The sequence below is a fragment of the Ranitomeya imitator genome, chromosome 1 (genome assembly GCF_032444005.1).
Source record: "Ranitomeya imitator isolate aRanImi1 chromosome 1, aRanImi1.pri, whole genome shotgun sequence".
Taxonomy (NCBI): Eukaryota; Metazoa; Chordata; class Amphibia; order Anura; family Dendrobatidae; genus Ranitomeya; species Ranitomeya imitator.
In genome coordinates this window covers 794,917,158-794,941,306 of record NC_091282.1, presented here as the reverse complement: position 1 = coordinate 794,941,306, position 24,149 = coordinate 794,917,158, and the positions used below count along the sequence as shown (strand labels likewise).

Sequence of the window (24,149 nt, the reverse complement as noted above, 5' to 3'; positions counted from 1 at the left end):
ACACCCCATGAGAGAATTTAACAAGGCGCGGTACGGTTATTCCGCGTGAGGTGGATTTATGGACCCCTGGCATGGGGGTGGGTTCGGTGGACCAGGATTGGTTGTTATCTATCCCTGAGCTGGTGCTTTACGGCTGGGGGTAAGACTCATCCTGGGCTGAACATTGTGGAGTTTTTGGGATACTGAGTTTTTTATAACTTTGGGGCTTCGAGGACCGCCCCTCCTATTCTGGGTTGTCATAAAAGTTCTGTTATCTTTTATTTAATAAAATGGCTGCTGTGGCCAATTAAATCCAACATATGTCTCCGTCTGCTGTTTTGAGTACGTTAGAAGTTTATTCTTTAGATTGTTAAGAGATCTGTTTAAGGGGGTTGGGGTAATTTTTTCCAGGTCACGGAACTCACGTATACCCTATGTCAAGAAAGGCCGTACTGGGGGCCCACGGCACGTAAAGGGAGGCCGCCATGACGGGGTTACGTGGGACCTGGGGAGCTGGAGCAGTTAGAAGGGATACGGTGGTAAGGGGTTAACTGGGAACTTGAGGGGTGGCTTTAGGGGCATTTTTTGAAAATAAGGGGTGGAACTAGGGGACTGTGGGGAGGGGGCACATAAAAAGGGGCACGCTCCTCACGCAGGCATCCATTTTAGGTGCCTGCGTGACAAGTGAGGAATCTCCCGCCCACCCTTCCTTTTTTGGTTAGGGTAATGGGGGGGGTGAAGTCGGCATATGTGGGCTTTTGGAGTATTCTTTTAAGAGGCGTCTAAATGTATTTATTTTGTTATGTGAATGCTGTCAGGGTATTGTCACGGCAGTTGGCGGGGGTGGAGGTCCTCGAAGTCGGTGGAAATGGTAAATCGTGGTTCAATGGGGTGGGGATCTTGAGAGGTCCTGGACACCCCATGAGAGAATTTAACAAGGCGCGGTACGGTTATTCCGCGTGAGGTGGATTTATGGACCCCTGGCATGGGGGTGGGTTCGGTGGACCAGGATTGGTTGTTATCTATCCCTGAGCTGGTGCTTTACGGCTGGGGGTAAGACTCATCCTGGGCTGAACATTGTGGAGTTTTTGGGATACTGAGTTTTTTATAACTTTGGGGCTTCGAGGACCGCCCCTCCTATTCTGGGTTGTCATAAAAGTTCTGTTATCTTTTATTTAATAAAATGGCTGCTGTGGCCAATTAAATCCAACATATGTCTCCGTCTGCTGTTTTGAGTACGTTAGAAGTTTATTCTTTAGATTGTTAAGAGATCTGTTTAAGGGGGTTGGGGTAATTTTTTCCAGGTCGCGGAACTCACGTATACCCTATGTCATGAGATGGAAGGTTGAGCATGAAATGGTTTGTGGTGGTCTGTGGCTTCTCTCTGAGGGCCCGACTAAGGGGTTTAGTTTTTTTAAGGTCAGAAGCGGCGGTCATATAGTTGTAGTCTCAATAAATGTAATCTATCCATATAATAAATATCTTATTACCCAAGAAGCCTGATATTATAACGATTAAATGGACAAATATATATCATCCAGGTACGGAATGGGGCTGAAATTTAGTCCTGGCATTTGAAATCACACAGGCCCATACTGTCCCTGTCCCACAAGCACCAGATGGGATATTTTACTAATATTACTGTGGATGGAGGAAAGCAAGATTTACTATCAATATTTCTAATTATACCCGTGGCCTGTTGGAGTAAGTGATGGAGTCAGCCACTTTATGCTCCTTCACAACTCATAACAGTATGGGTGTCTTGAGAACACAGATTCTGTTAACAACATAGTAGACAAGGCAGCCCACAACCAGACAGGCCCTTCTGGCATTCATCCATCATCTATCCATCCATCCATCATCTATTATCTATCATCTATATATCATCTATTATTATCTATCTATCATCTATCTATTATCTATTTATTATCCATCTATCATCTATCTTATCTATCATCTATCTATCATCTATCATATTTTATCTATTATCTATCAGCTATCTATCATCTATATACATTCAAGAAAAGAGGAGGGGGGAGAGGGAAGGTTAGGAGCTTGACACGCCGAGACATGCATCAGTAAACCGTTGCAAATGAATATAGCTGGTGGGTGCAGTACCTGCTGGTGATTTCAGCTGAAGTGGAAGAAAGAAAAAGGGAATATCCAGCACGTCCATCCAAGTAAAATATCCAAAACTGTTCCTATGACTAAGGGCGCCGTGGTGCGCCAGAAACGCGTGAGGCAGAGAGAGTCTCTCTCTCTCTTTTTTAATATTGTTTTTTAAAATGCTTCAATAAATTTTGGATATTTTACTTACACTGGATGGACGTGCTGGATATTCCCTTTTTCTTTCTATCATCTATATATCGTCTGTCTATTACCTATAATCTATATATTATCTATCATCTATTATCTATTAATTACCTATTATCTACTGTATCTATTATCTATGTAGCTATTAATCTAATCTAATATCTATTATCTATGTATCTATTAATCTATCGATCTATTACCCATCATCATGTCCTATCCTGTTCTCACCTTCTAACGCTCTCTCTGCTACTCCTCATTGCTGGTGACATATCCCCAAATCCTGGCCCTCCTCAACACATCCCCACACTCATTTCTAATCCCCTGCCACGATCTTCTACACGTCTTCGCAACCACGATAGCCTCGTACCCATTCATCCAGCCCCCACCTCCCCCGTTCCCCCTAACTGAAGCACTATGGAACGCACGCTCCGTGTGCAACAAACTGCCATTTATCCATGACCTCTTCATCACCAACAAACTCTCCTTCCTCGGCATCACTGAAACCTGGCTCACCCCCTCTGACTCAGCCTCTCCAGCTGCACTTTCCTATGGCGGATTCCACCTCTCTCACATCCCCTCATCCCAGCACCAAACGTGGTGGAGGAGTTGGCTTGCTCCTGTCCGATACCTGCTCCTTTACGCCAATCCCGCTACCACCCTCCGCTACTCTTCCCTCGTTTGAGGTGCACTCCATCCACATCTATTCCCCCTCCAACCTCCAGCTGGCTGTAAATCTACTGCCCCCCAGAAATAACCATCTCCTCCTTTCTTGACCACTTCACCACCTGGCTACTTCATTTCCTCTCTGCTGACATCCCCACTATTATCATGGGTGACTACAATATCCCCATTGATGCTTCCACCACAGCTGCTGCTAAACTTTTATCTCTGACTGCCTCCTTCGGCCTCACTCAATGGTCCTCTGCGGCCACTCACAAAGATGGTCACACACTAGATCCTTATCTTTACCTGCTACTGTTCCCTTACTAATCTCACTAACTCAACCCTACCCCTGTCTTACCACAACCTACTGACATTCTCTTCCCTCTCCTCTCCTAGTGCGCCACCCCCACTCCACGTACTAACTCACCCTTGCAGAAATCGCAAACACCTCAATTTACAATCCCTCTCTGAGTCTCTTCTCCCTCTTATAGACATAGCTTCCCTTCATGACACAGATGCTGCTGCCTTTTTTTTTATAACACCACAATAACAGCAACACTTGATTTGGCCGCCCCCTCATGCATAGCAAAACTCGTACAATCAACAGGCAGCCCTAGCTGACTAGCCTGACCAAAAAACTGAGACGGGCTTCCAGGGTTACTGAGTGGAGATGGAAGCGATCATGCTCTGCCGACCACTTTATTGCATACAAGCAGTCCCTCGCCAGCTTCAAGTCCACACTCACTGCCGCAAAACAAACTTCTCATCTCTCATATCCTCCCTATCTCACAACTCTAAACAGCTTTTCAACACTTTCAATTCGCTACTCCATCCCCCAGCACCTCCTCTCTCCTCTCTCATTTCTGCTGAAGACTTTGCCTCTTTCTTTATAAAGAAGATCAATACGATCAGAGAAAGCTTTGGCCCACAGCGCCCAATGCCCCTCTTAGCTGCTCAACCTTATTCCTCCAAAACCAGCTTCTTCACCATGACAGAAGATCAGCTCTCCACCCTCCTGACAAGATCACACCTCACCACTTGCACGCTTCACCCACTCCCGTCCCACCTCATCCCTAACTTTGCCACAGTCTTCATACCAACCCTAACACACCTCTTCATCCTCTCACTCACAACTGGTGTCTTCCCCTCATCCTTCAAACATGCCAAGATCACACCCATCCACAAAATGCCCTCCCTCAACCCATCCACTGTATCTAGCTATCGCCCGATATCTCTTCTCCCTTATGCCTCAAAACTACTGGAACAGCATGTCCATCTTGAATTGTCCTTTCACCTCTCCTCCTGCTCCCTCTTTGACCGGCTACAATCTGCTTCCGACCACATCACACAACTGAAACTGCCCTAACTAAAGTCACCAATGACCTACTAACCGCCAAGAGCAAGCGACACTACTCTGTCCTCCTTCTCGTGGACCTGTCTTCTGCCTTTGACACTGTGGACCACTCCTTCCTGCTACAGATTCTCTCATCTCTTGGCATCACAGACTTGGCCCTATCCTGAATCTCGTCATATCTAACAGACCTAACATTCAGTGTCTCCCTTTCTCACACCACCTCCTCACCTTGTCTGTCGGTGTTCCCCAAGGCTCATTTCTAGGACCCCTACTCATCACCATCTACACCTTCAGCCTGGGACAACTCAAAAGAATTCCACGGTTTGCAGTATCTCTACGTCAATGACACGCAGCTCTACCTATCCGGACCTGACCTCACCTCCTTTCTCGTTAAAATCCCACACTGTCTGTCTGCTATCTCGGCCTTCTTTTCTGATCGCTTTCTAAAACTGAACATGGACAAAACAGAATTCATCATCTTTCTCCCATCTCACTCTACCCCTCCACCATACCTATCCATCAATGTGAATGGCTGCTCATTTTCCCCAGTCCTGCATGCTCGGTGCCTCTGGGTGATCCTCGACTCTGCCCTCTCTTTCAAGCCACATATCCAAGCTCTTGCCTCCTCCTGCTGTCTCAAACTCAAAAATATTTCCCGAATCCGTGCATTCCTTGATCACAAAGCCACAAAAACACTAGTATACGACCTTATCATCTCCCGCCTTGACTACTGCAACCTCCTACTCTCTGGCTTCTGCAGCACCCCAGGTGACCGGTTGCTGCAGTGATGTTGCTTTCCTTTCGGGGATTGTAATGTCATGCTCAGAGGCAATGGAATTCTTTTCACCAGGTAAGGCACCCACACACAACATATTCCAAATCCAGGCCAGGAGGGGGAGCTCAAAACTTGGATTCAGGGGAGCTTCCCTAAGCTATATGTATCCTGACCTGGAGTAGGGGCTATACAGTTGGACCAGGGAGAACGAAGTAGAAGGAAGTCTGAGAGAGCAGACAGAAAGGCCTGGCAGCCACGCGGGAGCTGCAGCCTCTGGAAAGGACAGATAACCCGAGGGGTTGTATGTGGAGGAGCTGGCGAGGAAAGGAGCAGAGGGGAGGAACGGGGCTCAGAGGGGAACTGTTACCAGGCACCCTAAGAGCCGAAGCGCAGTACCGGGAACCGGGAGCCCGAGGCCTTAGTGGAACTGTACGACACTTGGCAGAACCGGAGGGCTCAGAGCTTTATGTGATTGGCCCACACCACACCTGAGACGCAGCAGCACCTGAAGAGCTTGGGGCATGATAGAGTCCCTGTAAAACGGCTCAAGCTGCCCGTCATGCAGGTACCTGTCTCAGGACAGGGGGAATAGAGGACTCTGCAGAAAGCTTCAGGCAGCAGGGACTTCATACACAGCAAGCACTAGTTGGAAAGGCTCATGGACCTCAACTGGATAGGAGATTCTCCCATTGCCTCTGAGCCGGCCGGGCCACCATCACCCATGCCTGATGCAATGGACTGTAGCCTGCCAACTACAGTAAACCAGGTAAAGACTTATAACTTGTGTCCTTTATTCATTTAGCGGCAACCGTCATTACCACCAATCATCTTAAGACCCCTAGGGACCCTGCTTCACCTGTGGGAAGTGTACCATCAGTGCTGCAACAACATCCCCCAGATGACCCCTTTTAACGCAGCGTCGGTCCCACTATTGACCGAACACCACAGGTGGCATCACGACAGACTCATAAGCACTTTTCCCTTAAAAGACGGTCCCCTTTTATTGGACGCCCAGGGCCACGGACCGAGTCGCCACCACCGTGACATCCCCTTTAAGACCGGACCCGGTACAGAGTACCCCACTGCCCTGGTTGGGGCGCTCCACCTCCCCTCTAGCACTTTGGCACCACTCCAATCCATCTTACACTCTGTTGCCCGACTAATCTACCTGTCTCCCCACTATTCCCCAGTCTCTCCCCTATGCCAAGCTCTTCACTGGCTTCCTATCGTCCAGAGACTCCAGGTCAAAACCCTTTCAATGACATACAAAGCCATCCACATCCTGTCTGCTCCATACATTTGTGACATGGTCTCCCGGTACTTACCTACACGCAACCTTCGATCCTTACAAGATCTCCTTCTCTACTCCCATCTCATCTCTTCTTCCCACAACCGCATCCAAGACTTCTCCCGTGCTTCCCCCATACTCTGGAACTCTCTACCCCAACACATCAGACTCTCGCCTACCATAGAAACCTTCAAAAAGAACCTGAAGACTCACCTCTTTCGACAAGCCTACAGCCTGCAGTGATCCTCAACCTACTGAACCACCGCACAACCAGATCTACCCTCTCCTAGTGTATGCTCACCCATCCCCTGCAGACTGTGAGCCCTCATGGGCAGGGTCCTTCCTCCTTCTGTACCTGTAAGTGCCTTAGGTTTTTTTGCTCATGTTTATTGTATTTGTCTATATTTGCCCTCTTTGACATGTAAAGTGCCATGGAATAAATGGCCCTATAAAAAATGTATAATAATAAATTTATTTATCTATCTATCATCTATTATCTATGATCTATCTATTATCTATCTATCATCTATTATCTATCTATCTATCTATCTATCTATCTATCTATCTATCTATTATCTATCTATCTATCTATCTATTATCTATCTTAGTATTAATTCCAGTATTTTGTTTTTCACAGGACTTTGCACATGAGATTCACCAATATCTAGTGACAGAATACATTTCTCAGACAATGAAGAGGAAGCTGAGCCTGAATCACTCAGATAGGAAAAAAGCCTCTCAGAAAATGAGTGAAGAGGCTGACCTAATAAATAAGGCAGCAGACGACATGGTACGTGTCAGGGTTCCCATATTATGGTTAGATCTCGGCACAAATAACTTATGACAGGGTTACAGGTGTCAGGTACGGACATGTGCAGGTGTGTGCAGAAATACTACATTTAAGGTGTAGAGTGACAAAAAACATCACAGCAAATTAATGTTATTGATACATGTGGTCCCCTCGGACCTGTGATCAAAAACATGGAGATCACACGGCACCACAATCCTTGAGTGCCAAACAGAAGTGCTGGGAAAGTGCTACCTAGTAGATTTACTTTGAAAGGGTTTGTCTGAAAGTGGACAACACCTTCAAGGTGAGTCAACTGTACTCATCCACAAGTCTGCATAATCCCACTATCCTAGATGTTCATCCTTTTGATGTATACCCCAGGGGCACATGCCATAGTTTTAGAGGGTACTCATGCCATTTCTAATACGGGTGTCTTGGCAGCGGTGTCTCTGCTGCTCCTGCGCCCCCTATGGCTACTCCCCTGTATCACCTGTGTCATTTTTATTTAAAGGGCTCTGATCTGGACAATTTATTTCCTGCAATTCACTGTATTTCTGAAATAATTGGTGCCAAGAAAAAAGATGACATCAAAGCCAAAGTGAACAAATTGTTTCTCCTGTATCCAGATATCAGGTACCGTAGATGTGATACATTCTGCAGGCGATGTTCTTTGACTATCTTTATCCTTTAATTGCTTCCATGTTAGGAGTAGTTTTAGCTTTTAGGACTCACATTCATCAATCTTTTTTAGTTTGGTTCTTTTTTTCTGTGACACCTCAGTGGGGTTTCCATGAATGCATCTGATGGTCACATGTGGCATTCACAATGTGAAGCCCATAAGAAGATGGATAAATTGAAATGGGATAATATACCATCATCATTAAAACAACAAGCCAGAGTTTTATTGCTTTTCGGTTGATGAGATTAATTGGGAGATGTGAAAATTACAAGGTGACACTTTTAATAAGATGGTTTCATTGTTATGTGTTATAGAAGGAAAAATACATCCCTGTAAAAACTGCAAACGAGAAGCTTGTTCCATTTTCTATGTGGTACTGCAATGGGGTTTCCTTTGTGGCAATTAAAGAGAACCTGTCAGGTCTCCCATGCCATCCAACCCAACAGAATTTGTATAAGTATTCCCTGCCTAACAAGCCCTTTATACCCCTAGTCATCTAAACACATGTTTAAAAAATTATTTAGAAACTCAGATTTTACTATTGAAATGAATCTTTTTATTAGTTGATGGGGCGTTAGTTTCCCCAGACTATTCGTCCTGCTCTGCATGTTATCTCACTCCTGCAGGCGTGATAGCTGGATTTGTAAGAGTCAGCATCATTGCCAGCTCCCAGCAAATTTCATGAATATGCGCGGCTTTCTTAAGCCATGTCGCTGCTCCTCTGAAGTTGGGCGTATGCTTCCCTGCTTTGGAGGCATACTGTGCATAACTTGAAGTCCAGAAGTCAGCTCACATATGTTAAGGAGCAGAAGATCAACAGGAACAAGAGGAGTTAACTGTAATCATGGCTAAACAAAGCCATGCACATGCTCGAGATTTTCAGAGGGCTAGCGATGATCGGGCTCTTGTCAGTCATGTTATCATGCCCACAAGGGCATGATAACATGCAGATTGAAACAACTAGTCTGGGAAAACTAACACCCCATTGACTAGTCAAAAGGTTCACTTGCATATGAAAAACTGAGTTTTTAAATACTTTTTTAAAATGTGTTTAGGTGACTAAGCTTTGTGACAAAGTCACTGGCAAAGTGCTGGAGTGGAGATATGTTTCACTGAGGCTATAAGCTTCAGTGACTTGAAACTCAGAAGTTTGCTACAGCACACTATGTGTTGAGAGGGGTTAAAGGGAACCTGTCACCTGAATTTGGCGGGACCGGTTTTGGGGCATATGGGCGGAGTTTTCGGGTGTTTGATTCACCCTTTCCTTACCCGCTGGCTGCATGCTGGCCGCAATATTGGATTGAAGTTCATTCTCTGTCCTCCGTAATACACACCTGCGCAAGGCAAGATTGCCTTGCGCAGACATGTACTACGGAGGACAGAGAATGAACTTCAATCCAATATTGCGGCCAGCATGCAGCCAGCGGGTAAGGAAAGGGTGAATCAAACGCCAAAACTCCGCCCATATGACCCAAAACCAGTCCCGCCAAATTCAGGTGACAGGTTCCCTTTAATCAGCCATTTTAAGGACTGTTTTTTGTGGACAACCATAGAGCGGGTGGGAGGTTGTCCACCTTATCTCCACCTCAGGGTGTGGTCTGGGGTTTAAATACTCAGCCTTCTGAGGCACTCCATGTTCAGTGTGTCTGGATAGGCTTATTAGTTTGTGCTAAACTGAACCGTGTGCTTTGCTAACCCTGAGCAGGCAGATTCCCGCTACCACAAGGACTTTACTGTGTGTTACCATTTTTTTTTTGTTTACCCTGTTTTTGCCCAAAAGGTCATGTTTATTTTGACTGCAACATGGTTTATGCCTCTTATACAAAAAATAATAAACCATAAGAGACAGTGTTCTCTTGTCCAAATCTGTATACAGCTGAGTGAGACGATCTACCACAGGATATAAAGGGCTTGTTAGACAAGGAATTTAGCAATACATGTACAAATGCAGAGGGTTGTTTACATTGAAATAGGGAAAATACCACCACTTTGATACCAGCAAGTCTGATTTCAGTTTAAAAGTGGCACCGCAATGGGGTTTCCATTGATGCATTTAACAGTCATATGTGGCAGGCACAATGTGACACTCTTAATAACTTGGTTGCATTGATATATTGTAAAAAATGTGCAAAAATGACACTAGTATCAAAACTGAAAGCCAGGGCTTGGTTTTGGTTTCCATATGGCACAGCATCTATGAATACATTTGATAGTGGCATGTGAAAATCCAAGTCTGACACTCATGAGTCGATTTTTCCATTAAAATAAAAAATACCACTATGAAAACAGCAAATCAGAGTTTAGTTTGGTGTTGGATTTTATCTGTTACTGTAATGAGGTCTCCGTGTATGCAATTAATGGTGACATGTGACATTTACAATATGATACTTCTGATGGGATGGTTTCATTGATATGTAACTAGAAATTAGGGTAAAATATCAGAAGCATGAAAAACTCAGGTATAAGTTTGGTTGCAATTTTCATGCTGTAATGCAGTGGAATTTCCATTGATGCATTTAGTGGTCACATGTGGCAATCATATATGTGATGCTCATAAGAGAATAATTACATTGACGTGGGGAAAATAGTGGTACTATGAAAACTGCAGTCACAGTTTGGTTGTGGCTTCCATGTGGTACCACAAAGGGGTTTCAAATCGTGCAATTAATGGTGATATAGAACAATCACAACGTGACAATTTGAATGGGATGGTTACATTGTTATATTACAAATAATTGAGGAAGACATCACCGCTAGGATAAATGCATGCCAGAGTTTGGTTTTGGTTTCCATGTGGGATTACTATGTGGTTTCAATTAATATATTTGAAAGTTGCAATCACAGTTTCAGGCTCTTAATGGAATGGGTGAAAATAGCACAAGTATTAAAACTAGTTTGAGTTTGGCTGCTGTGTCCATGTGGTACTGCAGTGGGGTTTTCATTCACTGAATCAGTGGTAAAATTCAACAATCACATAGTGATATTCATAATGGGATGGTTACAGTTAATTGGGTGAATATACCGTCACTATGAAAATTGCAAGTCAGAGTATGGTTCCAATGTGGAACCACAATGGGTTTTTCCTTGGTTTTATAATGGACTTGAACATGCAAAATAAATGCATTCACATAATGGCTAAAGGAAATAAGAGTTTTCAGAAATGGTAATGAAAAATACCGGTACATACAAGAGAACAGACAAAAAAAATCCAACAAATGTACAATATATATCTACAAATGAGCAATGCACATGTATTATACTCAGTCCCTATATCTGGGAAATCCTCCCCCTGTAGACCCTGTAGAGGGCCTTGAGCCAACAGCAGATTTAACTCTCCATCATCATCATCGGAGAAGATGGCCCAACCAAAATCCAGTCCTGAAAAAATTCATAAAGTTTGAATGAGTTCATATTGAACTGTCCTCCCACTTCTCCTCCTGCTCCCTCTTTGACCAGTTATAATCTGGTTTCTGACCACATCACTCAACTGAAACTGCCCTAACTAAAGTCACCAATGTCCTACTAACTGCCAAGAGCAAGCGGTACTACTCTGTCCTCCTTCTCCTGGACCTGTGTTCTGCCTTCGACACTGTCGACCATTCCTTCCTGCTACTCTTGGCATCACAGACTTGGCCCTATCCTGGATCTCGTCATATCTAACAGACCAAACATTCAGTGTCTCCCTCTCCCACACCACCTCCTCACCTCGCCCCCTGTCTGCCGATGTTCCCCAAGACTCAGTCCTAGGGCCCCTGCTCTTCTCTATCTACACCTTTGGCCTGGGACAGCCCATAGAACTCCACGGTTTACAGTATCATCTCTATGCCGATGACATGCAGATCTAATAATGTGTGCAAACTGTAAAGCGCTGCGGAATATGTTAGCGCTATATAAAAATAAAGATTATTATTATTATCTACCTCTTTGGACCTGACCTCACTTCCTTACTGACCAAAATCCCAAAATGTCTGTCTGCTATTTCAGCGTTCTTTTCTGCTCCCTTTCTAAAACTGAACATGGACTAAACAAAATTCATCATATTTCCCCCATTTCACTCTGCTCCTCCACAAGACCTATCCATCAATGTCAATGGCTGCTCAATTTCCCCAGTCCCACATGCTCGTTGCCTTGGAGTGATCCTTGACTCTGCCCTCTCTTTCAAGCCACATATCAAAGTCCTGCCGACTCAAACTCAAAAATATTTCCTGGATCTGTGCATGCCTTCTATCTCTCACTTCCTCCTTCAGCCTCACTCAGTGGTCTTCTACAGCCACCCACAAAGATGGCCACACACTGGACCTCATCTTCACCCGCCTCTGCTCTCTATCTAACCTCTCTAACTCACCTCTTCCTCTCTCTGACCACAACCTTCTCACATTCTCTTCCCTCTCCACTCCATGTCTACAATCCCGACCCCACAAACTTTCACACCCTCGCAGAAATCTTAAACCTTGACCTACACTCATTCTCTGAATCCCTCCTCCCTCTCACAGATCCTTACACAATGCGGATGAAGCTGCCACTCTATATAACACCAGAATAGCTGTAGCTTTGGAATCTGCTGCCCCACTTACACATACCAAAGCTCGCAAAATCAACAGACAGCCCTGGCACACCAGCCTGACCAAAGAACTGAGGCGAGCTTCCAGGGCAGATGGAAAAGATCCCACTCCAACGAGCACTTCATCGCATTCAAACAGTCCCTCACTACTTTTAAGACCACACTCGCCACAGCTAAACAAACCTACTTCTCATCTCTCATATCCTCCCTGTCTCACAACCCTAAACAGTTATTCAACACCTTCAATTCTCTCCTCCGTCCCCCAGCACCTCCTCCCTCCCCACTCATCTCAGCTAAAGACTTTGCCTCATTTTTCAAGCAGAAGATTGATAACATCAGAGGCAGTTTTGGTCAACAATCCCCAGAGCCCTTCCTCCCGACTTCCCAGCCTTCCACCTCCAAAACCAACTTCTCCACCATTACAGAAGATCAGCTCTCCACTCTACTCTCAAGATCACATCTCACCACCTGTACACTTGACCCGATCCCATACCACTTCATCCCAAACCTCACCACAGTCTTCATCCCAACCCTAACCCATCTCTTCAACCTATAACTAACAACTGGTGTTTTCCCCTCAAGCTTTAAACATGCCTCCATCACACCTATCCTCAAAAAGCCCTCTCTTGACCCATCCTCTGTATCAAGCTATCGCCCTATATCACTTCTCCCCTATGCCTCCAAGCTACTGGAACAACACGTCTACCTTGAACTGTCCTCCCATCTATCTTCTTGCTCCCTCTTTGACCGCTTACAATCTGGCTTCCGGTCTCACCACTCCACTGAAACTGGCCTAAGGTCACCAATGACCTCTTAACCGCTAAGAGCAAGCGAAACTACTCTGTCCTCCTCCTCCTGGACCTGTCGGCTGCCTTTGACACAGTGGACCATTCCCTATTATTACAGACCCTCTCATCCCTTGATATCACAGACTTGGCCCTATCCTGGATCTCATCATACCTAACAGACCGGACATTCAGCGTCTCCCACTCACACACCACCTCCTCACCTTGCCCCCTATCTGTCGGAGTCCCACAAGGTTTAGTCCTAGGGCCCCTGCTCTTCTCCATTTACACCTTTGGCCTGGGACAGCTCATAGAATCTCATGGCTTTCAGTATCTCTATGCTGATTACACACAGATCTACATCTCTGGACCAGATATCACCTCCCTACTAACCAGAATCCCTCAATGTCTGTCCACTATTTCATCCTTCTTCTCCGCTAGATTTCTGAAACTTAACATGGACAAAACAGAATTCATCATCATCCCCCTATCTCACGTGACCCCCCCAACGAATCTATCCATTACAGTAAATGGCTGCCCACTCTCCCCAGTCCCACAAGCTCCCTGCCTCGGGGTAATCCTTGCTGCTGATCTCTCCTTCAAACCGCATATCCAAGCCCTTTGCACTTCCTGCCGACTTCAACTCAAAAATATTTCACGAATCTGTTCATTCCTCAACCAAGAATCTGCAAAAACCCTAGTCCATGCCCTCATCATCTCTTGCCTTGACTACTGCAACCTCCTGCTCTGTGGCCTCCCCTCTAACACTCTCACACCCCTCCAATCTATTCTAAACTCTGCTGCCCGACTAATCCACCTGTCCCCCCGCTATTCCCCAGCTGCTCCCCTCTGTCAATCCCTTCACTGGCTCCCCATTGCCCAGAGACTCCAGTACAAAACCCTAACCATGACGTACAAAGCCATCCACAACCTGTCTCCTCCATACATCTGTGACCTCGTCTCCCGGTACTTACCTACACGCAACCTCCGATCTTCACAAGACCTCCTTCTCTACTCCCCTCTTATCTCCTCTTCCCACAATCGTATACAAGATTTCTCTCACGTATCACCCCTACTCTGGAACCCTCTACCCCAACATATCAGACTCTCACCTACCATCGAAACCTTCAAAAAGAACCTGAAGACCTACCTCTTCCGGCAAGCCTATAACCTGCAGTAACCACCGATCGACCAAACCGCTGCATGACCAGCTCTACCCTCGCCTACTGTACTCTCACCCATCCCTTGTAGATTGTGAGCCTTCGCGGGCAGGGTCCTCTCTCCTCCTGTACCAGTTATGACTTGTATTGTTTAAGATTATTGTACTTGTTTTTATTATGTATACCCCTCCTTACATGTAAAGCGCCATGGAATAAATGGCGCTATAACAATAAATAATAATAATTTCTTCTTTCATACCACAAAACACTAGTGCACGCCCTTATCATCTCCCGCCTCGACTACAGCAAGCTAGTACTTTCTGGCTTCCCCTCTAGCACTCTGGTACCTCTCCAATCCATTCTACGCTCTGCTGCCCGATTAATCCACCTGTCTCCACGTTATTCCCTGGCCTCTCCCCTATGCCAAGCCTTTCACTGGCTTCCTATTGTCCAGAGGCTCCAGTTCAAAACCCTAACTATGACATACAAAGCCATCCACAACCAGTCTCCTCCATACATCTGCGACATGGTCTCCCGGTACTTACCCACACGCAACCTTCGATCCTCTCAAGATCTCCTTCTCTACTCCCCTCTTCTGTCTTCATCCCACAATCGTATACAAGACTTCTCCCGTGCTTCCCCCATACTCTGGAACTCCCTACCTCAACACATCAGACTCTCGCCTAACAAGGAAACCTTCAAAAACAACCTGAAGACCCACCTCTTCCGACAAGCCTACAACCTGCACTGATCCTTAGCCTACTGAATCACCGCATGATCAGCTCTACCCTCTCCTAGTGTATCCTCGCCCATCCCCTGTAGACTGTGAGCGCTCGTGGGCAGGGTCCTCTCTCCCTCTGTACTTGTGTGTGCCTTGTTTTGCTCATGTTTATTGTATTTGTCTATACTTGCCCCTTCCACGTGTAAAGCGGCATGGAATAAATGGCCCTATGAAAATGTATAATAATAATAACAATGAGTGTTGCTTTTTGTAAGATCACCGTTAGTAAATTTTCTCCTCTGTCCTTTACACCAAATATTAATGCAGGAAACATGGCACCCATTCCAATATATCAATTCATTGCTGCCTTTTTTCTTTCAGTAAGGATCACATTTTATGCCTTTTACATCTTCACGGAGTTAGGAATAGTTCTAGTCTCCTTGGATATTTCCAGAAATTGCAGGAGGATCAGCAACAGAACTTATCATTGCAAGACAATCAGCACCCAAGAATATTCTCAGGAATCGACTGCACACCACAAGTGGCTTGTTTTGTTTGCTTCTGAGATGATGGCAGCATCCAAAACTACCCAAATGTGCCATGAAGATGACCATGAATATGGACCGTGCCCCAACGAGTATGGGCTGGATATTAATTCACTTTTTAATAGTTGAGCCGCAAAACAGAGCCTGAAATCTACTGTGAAAGACTACAGAGGGATTATTCTGTGTTTCTTAAGCTCTGTGTCCATCCGACAGGGGCGATCCTTGGAGGGCATCAGGGTTCAGACCGCTTCCCTACCTTCATCGCTTGCTCATTACTGTGATGGCTTTTATGCTTTTTTGATCAAAATAGCATTATCAAGTACCCTATGATATTTTCATGTACTGTTACCATTTTTTCTTGGGTATTGTCTATGAAATGGCCACAGTTGAAATGTTCGCTTACACTTTGCACATATACCAGCTTATAGCCCAGCTCAGTGTTTTGGTATTTCATTTTATAAATTTAGCTGCATGGTCTCACGATAGAGATGAACCGACTGTGAAAATAAAGTATCCAATGCTGCTACGATGTGAGCAAAGATGGGACCTGTAAATCACTGCCAAAATGTATGTATGTGTTTATGTGTTAGTTACCAATATGAGATACAGATATAGTAACACGCCTTCACAAAGCGACAGCAGGAATAATAACATGTCTGTGAAATGATTAGATGTGAATATAAATATTATTATAAATAATTCAGAAACCAGAGGCTCATGTCTTGATATTTATCCTAGTCAATATTTATGCTTCACAAGGAGAAAAAAAGGTTTGTTTTTTTTTTTTCATTTTTTTGATGGTCAACAATCTTTGCATGAATCTATTGCATAGAACAAGTGAATATAAGAAGCTTTGTAATGTGTCTTATCATAAAACTCTGCTTCTTTCTTCACTTATGAGCCACTTCTCCGCCCGCCTCCTGAACTCATCATTTCCCCTGAAATGAAGCTAAGATCTGACATGCTCAATTCAAGACTGACTGCCAGCTCACTGAGGGATTAGGTCACAGCTGCCTGTCTATAGAGAGAGAATAATAAAGATAGTGTGGTAGCTTTTCAGAAAGTGTTTATCTCATCTCAGAGCTGGATTTATTGCTACTAGAAATGAGTGAATTAGCTGAGATTTAAATTTGGCAGATTCGCATATATTTGGCTGAGAAATTAGATTTAGATAGAGTAAATTTGGGGCAAATTGAATCTGCTAGGAAGGGGTTAGAAAATAATAAACTGCTGCTCTCTCCTTGGTCTTTCCATAGTCTTCCTATTGGTTCCTCTGACTTCTCTCTTATATCTTTTACCTTCTATTTTTTTCCTCCTCAACCTCAGGCTGCTGTACTTCAGTAAACCCCACAGAGAAAAGCCTTTCCTCACAGTAATGCTGTCACCACCATGTGTGACAGTGGGGATGGTGTTTTCAGCTTGATGTGCAGTGTAAGTTTTCTATCACACATAGCATTTTGCTTGTAGCCCAAAAAGTTCTCCTTTGCTCTCCTCTGACCAAAGCCTCTTCTTCAATATGCTCACCAAGTCCCCTACATGGCTTTTTGCAAAACTTCGGGCTTTCATAAATCGCTTTCTTCTTGCTGCTCTTCCATAAAGGTCAGATTTGTGGAGAATAAGACTAAGGCCGGTTTCACATTTACGATTGTGTCTGCAGCGTTTCGGATGCATGCATCTTGATTTCCTATCTTTTACATTGTTGACGCAGGTGCATGCGTTCTCCTGCGTTTGCTTACGCATGCATCGTTTCGCAGTGTGCGGTCGAGCGTGGCTATCGCACCATGTTGCAATTTTTGAGGCGGCAAATTTCCGTCACCATACGCATGCGGAAGGAGTCCGTAAAAATAACGCATTACAAGTCTATGGGAACGCATAGGAACGCAAGGACATGTGATCGCTTGTGTTTGCGCATGCATGTGTTTTCTGAGTAATCAAGAAATACCATGAGACACGCCCATTTGGTGTGGTTTGTGTCAAGGAAATTCTCCTGGAAAATCTTTTTCCTATCAAAAGTATGCGCATAAAAACAATGCTGCGTTATCATTCGTTTTTGCATGCGGTTGCAGATGTGGACAAGACGCTGCAGACTCAACCGCAAATGTGAAACTATACTAACAGTCTTCCTGTGGGCAGATTTTCCCCATCTAAGCTGTGGATCTCTGCAGTTCCTCCAGTGATCATGGGTCTCTTGGCTGCTTTCCTGATTGGTGCTCTCATTGCTTGGGATGTTAGGTGGACGACCAGTGGCGTAACTACAAAGTTATGGGCCCCGGTGCGAACTTTCAAATGGGGCCCCCCCCGCCAAAATATTTTTCACCCAAATCCACATCCTGCCCATGCTCCTGCCCCATCCGACTCCGCACTCTGCCCCATCTGACTCCGCACTCTGCCCCATCCGACTCCGCACTCTGCCCCATCAGACTCCGCACTCTGCCCCATCCGACTCCTCACTCTGCCCCATCCGACTCCTCACTCTGCCCCATCCGACTCCTCACTCTGCCCCATCCGACTCCTCACTCTGCCCCATCCGACTCCGCACTCTGCCCCATCCGACTCCGCACTCTGCCCCATCCGACTCCGCACTCTGCCCCATCCGACTCCTCACTCTGCCCCATCCGACTCCGCACTCTGCCCCATCCGTCTCCGCACTCTGCCCCATCCGACTCCTCACTCTGCCCCATCCGACTCCCCACTCTGCCCCATCCGACTCCGCACTCTGCCCCATCCGACTCCTCATTCTGCCCCATCCGACTCCTCACTCTGCCCCATCCGACTCCTCACTCTGCCCCATCCGACTCTGCACTCTGCCCCATCCGTCTCCCCATTCTGCCCCATCCGTCTCCGCATTCTGCCCCATCCGTCTCCGCATTCTGCCCCATCCGTCTCCTCACTCTGCCCCATCCGACTCCTCACTCTGCCCCATCTGACTCCTCACTCTGCCCCATCCGACTCCTCACTCTGCCCCATCCGACTCCTCACTCTGCCCCATCCGACTCCTCACTCTGCCCCATCCGTCTCCGCACTCTGCCCCATCCGTCTCCGCATTCTGCCCCATCCGACTCCTCACTCTGCCCCATCCGACTCCTCACTCTGCCCCATCCGACTCCGCACTCTGCCCCATCCGACTCCGCACTCTGCCCCATCCGACTCCTCACTCTGCCCCATCCGACTCCTCACTCTGCCCCATCCGACTCCTCACTCTGCCCCATCCGACTCCTCACTCTGCCCCATCCGTCTCCGCACTCTGCCCCATCCGACTCCTCACTCTGCCCCATCCGACTCCCCACTCTGCCCCATCCGACTCCGCACTCTGCCCCATCCGACTCCACACTCTGCCCCATCCGACTCCTCATTCTGCCCCATCCGACTCCTCACTCTGCCCCATCCGACTCCTCACTCTGCCCCATCCGACTCCGCACTCTGCCCCATCCGACTCCGCACTCTGCCCCATCCGACTCCGCTCTCTGCCCCATCTGACTCCTCATTCTGCCCCTTCCGACTCCTCACTCTGCCCCATCCGACTCCTCACTCTGCCCCATCCGACTCCGCACTCTGCCCCATCCGTCTCCGCATTCTGCCCCATCCGTCTCCGCATTCTGCCCCATCCGTCTCCGCATTCTGCCCCATCCGTCTCCGCATTCTGCCCCATCCGTCTCCGCATTCTGCCCCATCCGTCTCCCCATTCTGCCCCATCCGTCTCCACATTCTGCCCCATCCGTCTCCACATTCTGCCCCTGTCTCCACATCTCACCAGAACAGCAGGAACCGGAAATCTGCTGCTGGTTGATACCAGAGAACACGAGCTGCACACAACCAGGACTGAGCTGCTGAGAGCTGAAGGACCTGTGGTGACGTCATCGTCATGTGATCAGGAGGCGGAGCTGATAAATGGTGAAAGCCGTATGATAGTGATGACGTCACCACAGGATCTTCAGCTCTTCCTTTCAGATCAGGCGTCGGCTGCTGATCTGATGTGTGCGCTCGGCAGGTCAGGTGGAGGGCCGGTCTGTCTGTTGCCGTGCGGGAGGAATCACCTGCACGGCAACAGTTTTTAACTTTTTGCTGGTGTCGGCGTGCATCTGACCTGCCGGGGCCCCTGACTTCCCCCGGGCCCGGTCGCAGTGGCGACCGCTGCGACCGTGGTAGTTACGCCACTGTGGACGACCATGTGTTGGTAGGTCTGCAGTTCTGTCATACTCCTTCCATTGGATGAAGGATTAAACAGTGCTCTGTAATATGTTCAGAACTTGGGCTATTTTTATATATCCTAACCCCTGAGGTTTCCACAATCAGTGATGGTTTGGGGGGCCATGTCATCTGCTGGTGTAGGTCCACTGTGTTTTATCAACACCAAAGTCAACGCAGTCATCTACCAGGACATTTTAGAGCACTTCATGCTTCCCTCTGCCGACAAGGTTTGTGAGATGGAAATGTCATTCTCCAGCAGGACTTGGCATCTGTCCACACTGCCAAAAGTACCAATACCTGGTGTAAAAACAACAGTATCACTGTGCTTGATTGGCAACAAACTCACCTGACCTTAACCCCACAGAGAATCTATGGGGTATTGTCAAGAGGAAGATGAGAGACACCAGATCCAACAATGCAGATGAGTTGAAGGCTGCTAAAAGCAACTGCTGTACTGCTGTACTTTCATCATCCTCATCACCACCTGTATCCTCTAATCAAGCTGTTTTGTCTACCCACAGGTATGCTGCTGTCCATCTACTCTGCCTTTCCTGCAATGTGTGTTTATGTGAACTGCATATAATTCCCACCTGGTATGCTGCTGTCCATCTACTCTGCCTTTCCTGCAATGTGTGTTTATGTGAACTGCATATAATTCCCACCTGGTATGCTGCTGTCCATCTACTCTGCCTTTCCTGCAATGTGTGTTTATGTGAACTGCATATAATTCCCACCTGGTATGCTGCTGTCCATCTACTCTGCCTTTCCTGCAATGTGTGTTTATGTGAACTGCATATAATTCCCACCTGGTATGCTGCTGTCCATCTACTCTGCCTTTCCTGCAATGTGTGTTTATGTGAACTGCATATAATTCCCACCTGGTATGCTGCTGTCCATCTACTCTGCCTTTCCTGCAATGTGTGTTTATGTGAACTGCATATAATTCCCACCTGGTATGCTGCTGTCCATCTACTCTGCCTTTCCTGCAATGTGTGTTTATGTGAACTGCATATAATTCCCACCTGGTATGCTTTGCTTACCCATTGTTTTCTATCCATTCGTATTTCACTTCCCTTGCTTCTTCCTTGCATACCTGAGTAGCCATTCTACCCCACCCCCTCTTTATAACCTGGCTTAACTGTGAACATGTGCTCTGGACACACACGCCCACATCCCCTCTCTCAGCTGTGAGCCCTTAGGTGCACATAAATTCATAGCCATGAGTCTGACCAGACGTGTCTGACCATCTTAGAAATTGCAGTTTTTTAATTGCTATGAATTAGACTAGAATTGGACTGGAATTGACTGGAAGGTAAAGGAATAGAAAACCACTATAATGTTTCGGTTTCTTTTCACATTCACCCCCATACTACTCTATTTCTTCCTATCTCCTGTAGTCCCTCCACCCAGTAAAGAACTAGTCATTTCTCCCTCCATCCTCCCCAGTCATCTCACCTCCTCCACAGAACTATTCCTCCACATACAATCCTTTCTCGCCAGGCACACACGGCCACATCATGACCTATCCAGCTCACACCTTCTAACGCTCTGTCTGCTGCTCCTCATTGCTGGCGACATATCCCCAAATCCTGGCCCTCCTCATCACATCCCCACACTCATTTCTAATCCCCTGCCACGATCCTCTACACGTCCTCGCAACCACAGTAACCTCATACCCATTCATCCTGCCCCCACTCCCCCAATTTCCCTATCTGGAGCACTATGGAACGCACGCTCTGTCTGCAATAAACTTCCATTTATCCATGACCTCTTTATCAATAACAAACTCTCCTTCCTCGGCATCACTGAAACCTGGCTCACCCCTTCTGACACAGCCTCCCCTGCGGCACTCTCTTACGGTGGCTTCCACCTTTCTCACACACCCCGCCCCAGCAGCAAGCATGGCGGAGGAGTTGGTTTTCTCCTGTCAGATAACTGCTCCTTCACCCCAATCCCACTGCCACCCTCTGTTATCCTCCCTTCCTTTGAGGTGCACTCTGTGCGCATCTACTCCCCCTCCAACCTCCAACTGGCTGTCATCTACCGTCCCCCAGGGCCAGCCACCACCTTCTTCGACCACTTCACCACCTGGCTACTCCACTTCCTCGCCGCTGACATCCCCACTATCATCATGGGCGACTTCAACATCCCCATTGACACTTCCCTCTCAGCTGCCACTAAACTTCTATCTCTCACTTCCTCCTTTGGCCTCACTCAATGGTCTTCTACAGCCACCCACAAAGATGGTCACACACTGGACCTCATTCTCACCCGCCTCTGCTCCCTATCTAACCTCTCAAACTCACCTCTTCCTCTTTCTGACCACAACCTACTTACATTCTCTTCCCTTTCCACTCCTTGTCTACAACCCCCACCCCACAAACTCTCACACCCTCGCAGAAATCTTAAACACCTTGATCTTCACTCACTCTCTGAATCCCTCCTCCCTCTCACAGACATAAGCTCCCTACACAATGCGGATGATGCTGCCACTCTATATAACACCACAATAGCTGCAGCTTTGGAATCTCTTGCCCCTCTCACACATACCAAAGCTCGCAAAATCAACAGACAACCCTGGCACACCAGCATGACAAAAGAACTGAGGCGAGCTTCCAGAGCTGCTGAGCGCAGATGGAAAAGATCCCACTCCATCGAGCACTTCATCGCATTCAAACAGTCCCTCACTGCTTTCAAAACCATGCTCGCCACAGCAAAACAAACCTACTTCTCATCTCTCATATCCTCCCTGTCTCATAACCCCAAACAGTTATTCAACACCTTCAACTCTCTCCTCCGTCCCCCAGCACCTCCTCCCTCCCCACTCATCTCAGCTGAAGACTTCGCCTCATTTTTCAAGCAGAAAATTGAGAACATCAGAGACAATTTTAGTAAACAACCCCCAGAACCCTTCCTCCCAACTACCCAGCCCTCCACCTCCAAAACCAACTTCTCCACCATTACAGAAGACGGACTCTCCACTCTACTCTCAAGATCGCATCTCACCACCTGTGCACTTGACCCACTCCCATCCCACTTCATCCCAAACCTCACCACAGTCTTCATCCCAACCCTAACCCATCTCTTTAACCTATCACTAACAACTGGCATTTTCCCCTCAAGCTTTAAACATGCCACAATCACACCTATCCTCAAAAAGCCCTCTCTTGACCCATCCTCTGTATCTAGCTATCGCCCTATATCACTTCTCCCCTTTGCCTCAAAACTACTGGAACAACATGTCCATATTGAACTGTCCTCCCATCTATCTTCCTGCTCCTTCTTCGACCGCTTTCAATCAGGCTTCCGGTCACACCACTCCACTGAAACTGCCCTAACTAAGGTCACCAATGACCTATTAACCGCCAAGAGCAAGCGACACTACTCTGTCCTCCTCCTCCTGGACCTGTCCTCTGCCTTTGACACAGTGGACCATTCCCTGCTGCTGCAGACCCTCTCATCCCTTGGCATCACAGAATTGGCCCTATCCTGGATCTCATCATACCTAACTGACCGTACATTCAGCGTCTCCCACTCACACACCACCTCCTCACCTCGCCCCCTATCTGTCGGAGTCCCGCAAGGTTCAGTTCTAGGACCCCTGCTCTTCTCCATCTACACCTTTGGCCTGGGACAGCTCATAGAATCTCACGGCTTTCAGTATCATCTCTATGCTGACGACACACAGATCTACATCTCTGGACCAGATATCACCTCCCTACTAACCAGAATCCCTCAATGTCTGTCTGCTATTTCATCCTTCTTCTCCACTAGATTTCTAAAACTTAACATGGACAAAACAGAATTCATCATCTTTCCCCCATCTCACGCAACCCCCCCAACGAACCTATCCATTACAGTAAGTGGCTGCCCACTCTCCCCAGTCCCACAAGCCCGCTGTCTTGGGGTAATCCTTGACACTGATCTCTCCTTTAAACCACATATCCAAACCCTTTCCACTTCCTGCCGCCTCCAACTCAAAAATATTTCACGGATCCGCACATTCCTAAACCAAGAATCTGCAAAAACCCTAGTCCATGCCCTCATCATCTCCCGCCTTGACTACTGTAACCTCCTGCTCTGTGGCCTCCCCTCTAACACTCTTGCACCCCTCCAATCTATTCTAAACTCTGCTGCCCGACTAATCCACCTGTCCCCCCGCTATTCCCCGGCCTCTCCCCTCTGTCAATCCCTGCACTGGCTCCCCATCACCCAGAGACTCCAGTACAAAAGCCTAACCATGACATATAAAGCCATCCACAACCTGTCTCCTCCATACATCTGTGACCTCGTCTCCCGGTACTTTCCTGCACGCAACCTCCGATCCTCACAAGATCTCCTTCTCTAC

General features: G+C 47.0%; 1 protein-coding gene across 2 annotated transcripts in view; it reads left to right on the top strand.

Annotated features, from left to right (window-relative positions):
• EXOC3L4 (exocyst complex component 3 like 4) overlaps positions 1 to 16,320 on the top strand; it is a 164,272-nt gene extending 147,952 nt beyond the window's left edge. The window contains exons 10-12 of one of the 2 annotated variants that reach the window (XM_069737659.1): positions 7,010 to 7,162; positions 7,674 to 7,795; positions 15,450 to 16,320. In XM_069737659.1, the coding sequence (XP_069593760.1) occupies positions 7,010 to 7,162; positions 7,674 to 7,795; positions 15,450 to 15,633 (459 nt within the window). In that variant the 3' untranslated portion in view covers positions 15,634 to 16,320. The remainder of the gene's footprint in view (positions 1 to 7,009; positions 7,163 to 7,673; positions 7,796 to 15,449) is intronic. The other variant, XM_069737666.1, reaches the window with a different exon arrangement.
• Positions 16,321 to 24,149: the final 7,829 nt, after the last annotated feature.